Source organism: Molossus molossus, unplaced genomic scaffold (genome assembly GCF_014108415.1).
Source record: "Molossus molossus isolate mMolMol1 unplaced genomic scaffold, mMolMol1.p scaffold_m16_p_20, whole genome shotgun sequence".
Taxonomy (NCBI): Eukaryota; Metazoa; Chordata; class Mammalia; order Chiroptera; family Molossidae; genus Molossus; species Molossus molossus.
Genome location: NW_023425356.1, coordinates 11173686 through 11181988, shown reverse-complemented (window position 1 = coordinate 11181988; position 8303 = coordinate 11173686). Strand labels below are relative to the sequence as shown.

Sequence of the window (8303 nt, the reverse complement as noted above, 5' to 3'; positions counted from 1 at the left end):
TTTGTGAGTGTGGCCCTCAGAGGCCCTTGGATGCTATGCAAAGGACGCAAGGGTCTTTGGCGGGTAGGCCAGGGTAACAACTACAACAAAACTATCAGGAGGAAAAATTAACACAGTTCTATGTTTTAAGTGGAACAGTTTATACAAAACAGAAAGGTTACAAGATACATAATAACAACACAGCTGACCAAATTTTCTTGTTTATTAAAGAACAGAAATTAATTTTGCTTAAAGTTTTAAAAATGACATTAAAACATAGTTTATATTTCCAGTGAATAAAATTGGAAAAAAAAAACCCACTGGCTTTCAGATCATATATTTATTTAAAAAAATAAAATGGATCAACAAAGGTACATTATTCCACATGCTGACAGGGCTCCCCAGCCCGAGAGAGACACCAATGCTAATTAAAACTGACTTCCTCAACAAGGGCAGGACAGAAAAGCCTTCCATCCAAATTCAAGGCGTTTGTCGCTAGCTCCACCTCACAAGCCAGTGGGATACATCTGGGCCACAAGCCGAGTTCTCAGTAAAGAAAGCTTGACAAGACACGAATCAAAGGTGTCACTAAAAGGTGATGATTTGTTCAATTATAAAGCAACCGTTTTTTGGCCTGTAAATATTCTACATAAGAAATCTCCACTGCTGGGGATCTGCCCCCATGACAATCTTATTCTGAATCCAGGACAGTTATAAACATGTGGCATTTTTTCCTACACACTTTCTTGGGCCAAACCCCGTATTTCAACATGTACAATTTACAGGACGGGACTTGAAATTCCCATTCTCACCCAGAATCATTAGGGAGTGTTACCAATAACAAAGAATAAAAGTTATACAACAGTGATTATTATAAATTACATTTGTTCTTGTCCTCCCCATTCTCATGAATATGTTCAGATTCTTTCCTGCAGAAAACATGAGTTTCCTATAGAACATCACTCCATCACTAATGATGATTAGAATGAGCTGTAGAAACTTTGATTCTGAAGACATGTATGTGCAGGTGAGATGCAATCTGATTGCAGACACTGACACAGTAGCGGATCAAATCAAAGAAAGAGAAGACCTAGAAAGAAAAGAGACTATTAGATTCTCAGGACCTGCTGAGCCGTCCCTAAGCTTCCTGAAAGTGAAGAGGAGTAGCTTCTGACTTTCTTCTCTCTTCTTCAGATTCACCCTCAATTCTGTACAATTTAGTAACTCAGTACCTCACTGATTCTTCCTTTGTTGATCAAGGATCAACAAACTCTTTCTTAGAGACACAGTAACTATTTTCAGGCTTTGAGGACCACAGTATCTGTCACAAATGCTCAACTCTGCCACTGTAGCATGAAAGCATTCATACACAATACTTACATAAATGGCCACGGCTGTATTTCAATAAAACATTTACAAAACCAGGCCATTGGCCCACAGGGTGCAGTTTGTCAACTCTTGCTTTATAATCAGAAATATGGAATTTATAAGCTTGAATGCAAGCAGAATTAATAATATTGGAAAAAATGGTTCAAAGACAAAACCACAAGGAACTCTCACAAAGTCCCATGAATGTGGTTTTACATTCCAAATCATTACAATTATAACAACTCTCTCTCAGGACTGGCCCATTTATCCTCCACACTATGAAATACAATACCTACCAGGGCAATCCAAAGTACTATATATTCATCGATAAAGCTGTTAAAATACTGGTCCAGAAACAAAAGTGCTGGGCCTATGAATGCCGTGTCGTGCAAATGCATTTCACTCTTAGTCATGTGTGCCACCTGGGAATAAAAAAGAACAATGATGCGGGCATTTCTGTGTTAGAGCAATTGTGAGCTACACAGTAAATCAGTATATCAAGTTTCAAGAATTCTTTAGTAATATGTGTTAAATCTCCAGAACTAAAACCTGACAACATGAAGTGTGTGTAAGAGCTACACACTAAAGGGATCTACCACGTCAACTAAGCCCCCAAAAGATGCTTCTCACCAGGAGCCTAACTTGAGTGTCTAGATTGAGACTGAAGAATGCAGATGAGCAAAACAAGCCAATGAAACTGTGGAGAGAAAGAAGAGTTACAGTGGCTCAAGGAGCTTAAGGTACACACAGCTCCCCTGTGGATGGCGAGAGTCTGATTGGAGGGGGGCAAACTCTAGGACTCCTCAGGACACTATGGAATGAAAACTATGGCCATAAAACCAAACTAAAATGAAAATAAAAAACAAAGAAAAACTTTCACGCTTACCACAAGCTTATTGGTGATTTTAGCAGATACAAAACCAAATGTCAGTATATAAAGGCAGGGATGCTTTTCAAAAAGCTGCACTGCTGATTTCTTGTAGATCATCACAGCTAATGTAATCACGGACCCAATATGGAGAAAAGGAGAAAGGACACTTGTTCCCTGTGCGAAGTAGAGGAGAGGAATTAACAGTATTTGATATGGATCAACTCAAACTTGTAAGAACCTCATGGAGCCTGACTGCCTGCAGTTTCTATAAGGGAACATCAGAACAGCTAAGGAAAAGCGGCAGCCTGGACTGGTTAGGCGCAATCCAAGGATTTTACTTTTAAGAGGCCAGGTTTATTTTATAAAGCAGGTTGTACTTTATAAAAATATGTGTATAAAAGTGTGCGTATATCACAAAATTATGCATATAAACATATACATGTATACACATATAAATACAACTGACGTTTTGGATATTACTTTTTTTAAAGACTAGGTGGGGCCCGGCTGGTGTGGCTCAGTGGTTGAGCGTTGATCTGTGTACCAGGACATCATGGGTTTGATTCCTGGTCAGGGCACATGCCCAGGTTGTGGGCCAAATCCCCAGTGGGGGGCATGCAGGAGGCAGCCAATCGTTCTCTCTCATCGATGTTTCTGTCTCTCTCTCCCTCTCCTTTCCTCTCTCTCAAAAACCAATAAAGAAAAAAAAAAAAAAAAAAGACAAGGTAGAAACTCCTAGTTAACAAGTGATTTGATACAACTCAAATTAAAAGCAAAGTGACCTGCCCTGGCCAGTTTAGCTTAGCGGTTAGAGCATCGGCCTGCAGACCAGAGAGTCCCGGGTTCGGTTCCCGCTAAGGACATGTACCTCGGTTGTAGTTTGTCCCCGGCCCCAGTTGGGGTCGTGTGGGTGGCAGCCTGTCAATGTATCTCTCTCACATCGATGTTTCTCTCTCTCTCTTCCCCCCTCTCTGCCTCCCGCTCTATCTGAAGATAAATGCAAAAATGTCCTCAAGTGAGGATTAAAAGAAAAAAAGCAAAGTGACCACAAAACCAAGTCCTAGCATAAACAATCACTGGGAAGCTTAAGCTATACTCACTGCTATTGTGGATCCATTTTTCCCAACACCACCTGTGAAGATTACACGGAAGTAATTCGTACAGGAAAATATGGTCCCTGCTACAGTACAAAGTGCAGGAAAAATTTTCACTTGAATATTCAGCACTGGAATCTTTAATAGGTAGAGAGAAAGAACAATTAAAATATATACAAATTAAAATAAGAAAACAGAACAAATATTCAATTCAAACATTTTGATATGTTCTCCATATCCTCCAGTTTAGTAAATACTTAAATTAATGAAAGTTTCTCTCTCCTTTCCATTATAAGTGATGTAACAAGTCTCAAGAGATGAGGCTATATGGACATTAATCTCACTTCTGACATCAATCTTTAAAAAAAAAAAATGGATCCAACTTTATTAATTTGAGCCATAAGCTAAGTAAAGTCCATTTAACACATTCCAGAAGTCTGGCAAGTGAACCAGGCTGGTTTCTGGTGTTTTTATCAGAAATGTGTACTCTGACTTTTTCTCTGTGCATTTTTTAACTCTACCTCTATATCCGTAATTTGTTACTAATTGTCATGGTAGAGAAAGTGTGGATCATAAAAGACTAAAAATATTTGCAACTAGATTGAAAAAAAAAAATCAGTAAACTAGAGAACGGAAGATAAAAGTTCTACTCAGAAGAGTTCCCAAGGCCATACTGTTAGCATACAAGCAGTTAGTAAGCAGAGGGCAACCAAGAAGGCATTCATCTGCTGGGGGAGGGGTGAAGTAGGGGTTTGGGGAAGATAAGGGTGGAGTGGGGGGGAGTACATGGCAAATACATTCAAGTACGTACAGCTCTACAACTATGTATTCAAAATTTTAACATATAAACTTACTTCTCAAGAGGTAAATAATATATTTTATAGTACTGAAAATGACTGATTTACCTAAAATAAGGGGAGCTGAGTGGATTGAGATCATGTATTTAATCTTGCAAACACAAATCCATCATTTATAATTAAATACACTTGTATTAAGAAACAAATGATTATAGAAACAAAGCCCACAAGGTTTAATAGGCAGTGAGTTTCTACAATGAAAATAATTTAATGTGGGCTGTTCACACTTTTCAGGGCTGTCATCTGCCTATACTTTTAAAATCAGACCGGATATGTGAAATTCCCTATTTGTTTATATGTGTGAAACCACAGTAAAATTGGTAGAGATATAATTCTTAATGTTTAGAACCTCTATTTCTTCAAAATTCTTACGACCTCTGTTTGTTTACACAATTCTATGACCTCTTGCAAAACTGCAGCTCTAAAAAAAAGTTGAAACCAACTGTTCAAATTTCAAGTTGTACTGTGGCAGTGTTTGAGTTTGTAAAATGAATTAGGTCAACTTAAAACTCAAGTCCAGAACTTCATGGACCATCCTAAATGCTTGTCTTCCTTTCCTAATTGATCTCCAAACGCCATAGACCAATCCCAAACATGTTTTCAATAAAAGAGAAAATCAATACCATGGGTTGCTTGAACTCCAAGAGATTTTTCTGCTATAGTTCAGAAAACTGGAAATATTACTACCTGAATCTGATACACCTGGCTGAAATTCGATATGCTGGCTGGTTTCCTTTTCCCTCCTGTGACAAAGGATCTGTCTGGCAAGGGGGAAATACTACACTCCCCCAGATTTCAAAAGAAAGGCATTAGTGGGCCTGCCTGAATGTGGGCCAGCGGAATGAACTGAGTGCCAACTCTGGCCTAGCAGTGAGTGATCTGTGCGAAAATGAACGGAATAGCGTCACAGATGTATTTAAAATTTGGAAAAGGCTTTAGGATCACGAAAATGGTTGCCCTTTGAAAGAAGGGAGAATAAACAGAAACATTAGAAAAGCCAGGCAAATTAGTAAATGGCTTGGACCACAAAGTAAGTGACAAGCGAGTACAGACTCAAAAGCAAGTATCATAAACACTGTTAGGACCCTCTTCGCGTGTCATATATGACAGCTATATACACCAAAACGTACGCTCTCGGGGGCAGGATTTTGTTTGAATTTATTTTTATCTTCTCTCTCCAGCCCTGTATATTGTAGGGGCTCAATATACACCTGAATGAATGACGATCTCCCTTCCTCTTACTCTCCATGTAAAATCACTGTTTTGAGAGAGTATAAAGACCACCTTGCCCCACAACTGAGAGAGAAAAGGGAAGTTAGCTACCAGAAGATCGGAGGTAGAGTGAAGGGAAAGCTGGGGTCAGAGGAATCCCAAGACTCTCCAGGTGATCCCTTAAAAATCGGCACCAACTGAATCACTTAAGAAAAAGCACTAAAAGCCACGGTCGGTTTGGCTCAGTGGTTAGAACATCAGCCTGTGGCCCAGAGAGACCCAGGTTCGGTTCCGCTAAGGGCACGTACCTTGGTTGCAGTTTGTCCCCAGCCCTGGTTGGATGTGCAGGTGGCAGCACCTGATGTGTCCCTTTCACGTCGATGTTTCTCTCTTTCTCTCTCTCCCCCTCCCAATCTATCTGAACAAAAAATGGAAAAATGTCCTCGAGTGAGGATAAAAAAAAAGAAAGAAAAATAAATCACTAAAAGTGTTGCCACTTTCACCTCACAGCCAAGGTTAAGGAGAGTGGGCACATTCTGTCTTTCCCAGTCTTTCTCTTCTGTCCATCTATTCCAGGTGGTCAGAAACAGCCAGGAAGCTGCATGAAAACACCTGTATCTCAGGCCTACCCAGAGCTCTGGTGGCCTATGAGACTGGCAAGGATAAGAACTCCCTGGGGTCCTACTGCTTGCCCTATAGGCCAGGAAAGACCCTCTGGATTCATGCCATGAAATTATACATTCAAAATAATACAAATCTAGTGTAATTCATTTTTTCAAAGGTTAGAAATGGAAAAAAATCTTAAAGCCCTCCAATTTACCAGATAACAATAGACCCATGTTTTGGTTCAATAATTTGGGTTGATATAGAATAACAGTTACTAAACTCTTAGACTAGCTTTCTTATGAGCATAATAAAATGTTCTTATAAGCTTTGTAAATTTCAGCAAAAACAGAAAGCATCATTTTGAGATTACTTTCTTCCAAAGAATGTGGAATATGACTATTTGTAAATACATTTAATATAAGTTCTATGAAAACACAATGTAACATTAATTACATGTTCACCAGTGTTTAAAAAAAATTCCATTTTTTTCTTTCTTTATTTAAAAAAATTATCTTTATTGTTGAGTATTACAGATGTCCCTCCTTTTCTCCCCCACTGACACCCTCCTTCCTGCTCCTGCTGCAGCGTACCCTCACCCCCTGCCTTCAGTCTTGAGCTTTACTTAACGAATAGGTGTCTCATGGCTTAATACACATTTAATCAACCACTACATTTAAGATTCAAATGTCAGTGAAAGTAACTCTGCGGGGATTATTTGTGGGTCCCATTCAAAGCAGTATTTTCTTCTCCCCTACTTCAAAAGAGTGATATGAAAAAGATAGTTCCAAGACATTCCTAAAGGATATATCCTTGGGGAAGCAACACACACACAAAAATGTGTTGTTTTATTTCCTGCAACATGTACACCATGCACCAGTGGACTTTTGTACATAAAATATTTTTTCCTTAAAAAAAAAGAAAACAAAAACAAGACAAAAAGTACCCAACCAAACGCATCTCTTGCCTGGGTCGGTTTGGTTCAGGGGTCGGAGAGTCGGCCCTCGGAGCAAAGGGTAGAGGGTTTGATCCCCAATCAAGGTCACATGCCTGGGTTGTAGGTTTGATCCCAAGACCTGGTCGAGGTCATTCAGGAGGCAACCAATTGATGTGTCTCTCTCACATAGATGTTTCTTCTTACCCCCCGCTCCCCCCCCCTTCCCGCATCTAAAAATCAATGGAAAAATATCCTCGGGTGAGGATTAACAAAGCAAACAAACAAAATGCCAACCTTATCTCTTTGAAGAAAAAGAGGAGCAGCAAGAAATGGGTACCCCATATGCAGTCGATATAAATCACTTACCTTTGCGTGAAAGCTGATCTTCTGGAATCAGCTTTATGAAGACCTCTGCACTGTTTTTGTTTGTGTTTACCACAAATTTGCTTTCTAAATATTAGTAAAAGCCTTTTAATTAGGATTTGGAAAGCAATTTCCATTTTATGACATCAACCTCAAAAGAGATGAAAAATTCACATCTAGGACCTAAACAAATCACCTTTCCATTTTGGCCCACAAATGAGTGGGAACACTATAAGTAGCAATCTTTCCTGAACTAACATATTCAGCAATAAATTTTAAAGGGTCAAGTAAAAAGAAAAAGCGAAATGCAGTGGTCTGAGGTCAATTCTGGGAATCTGCACTGTGAATTGCTCAAAGAACAGAGATTATTTCTTCAAGCCTCCAAAGAGCACCAGTGATGTCCAGTCCTTCCCTTTTAATTTACTGATGGTGAGAGTAGGACCAGTGATGCTAATAATAAGAAGGGGCCAGGGACTTGTTTCTCTGCTGCAACCTAATCTCACGAATCCTGGAATTGGATTGCTGGGTCTGCAAACCCTGTTATTCTTGAATTTGAGAGGTGCTCAGATTACTTATTAAAACATTTAATAAAAAAAGATGATTATATTACCTTAATTATCAATAAAGATAGGACAAAATATCTGGTCCTTTTTAAAGAAAAAAATATCTGTTACGTACATGTGAAGATTGTGTGTATAAATCCTAATTTTAAAAAGGCAACAGGTATACCTGAAGCAAATTTACTGCCAGGCAAAACCTAAAAAATAAGGATATGTGTATATATAACTTCAATTACAACAATGCTTTATGTATTTCCATACTGATAAAGATTATAGGTATATATACCTGATGCTGACTTATTTCTGGATGATTGAGCCAGAATCTCATTTTCTTTTAGTTATCGGTATGCTAAAACTATGGTAATTTATGTATGTTTAAGATCTTCAAAACAATTTTGGAAGGGGATTTTGGTATAAAACGCAAAGCCTATAAAAATAATATAGTCAAGAGATATAATA

The 8303-nt window shown here is 38.7% G+C and overlaps 1 protein-coding gene across 6 annotated transcripts in view; it reads right to left on the bottom strand.

Annotated features, from left to right (window-relative positions):
• Nucleotides 1–185: 185 nt before the first annotated feature.
• The window catches only part of CEPT1 (choline/ethanolamine phosphotransferase 1), a 42125-nt gene continuing 34007 nt past the window's right edge, over nt 186–8303 (bottom strand). For 3 of the 6 annotated variants that reach the window (XM_036272520.1, XM_036272523.1, XM_036272521.1), the window contains exons 6-9: nt 3319–3450; nt 2234–2392; nt 1644–1769; nt 452–1069 (exon numbers count right to left, since the gene is read on the bottom strand). In XM_036272520.1, the coding sequence (XP_036128413.1) occupies nt 950–1069; nt 1644–1769; nt 2234–2392; nt 3319–3450 (537 nt within the window). In that variant the 3' untranslated portion in view covers nt 452–949. Of the gene's footprint in view, nt 1070–1643; nt 1770–2233; nt 2393–3318; nt 3451–8303 lie in introns of all 6 variants that reach the window. The other 3 variants (XR_004960930.1, XR_004960929.1, XM_036272524.1) reach the window with 2 other exon arrangements.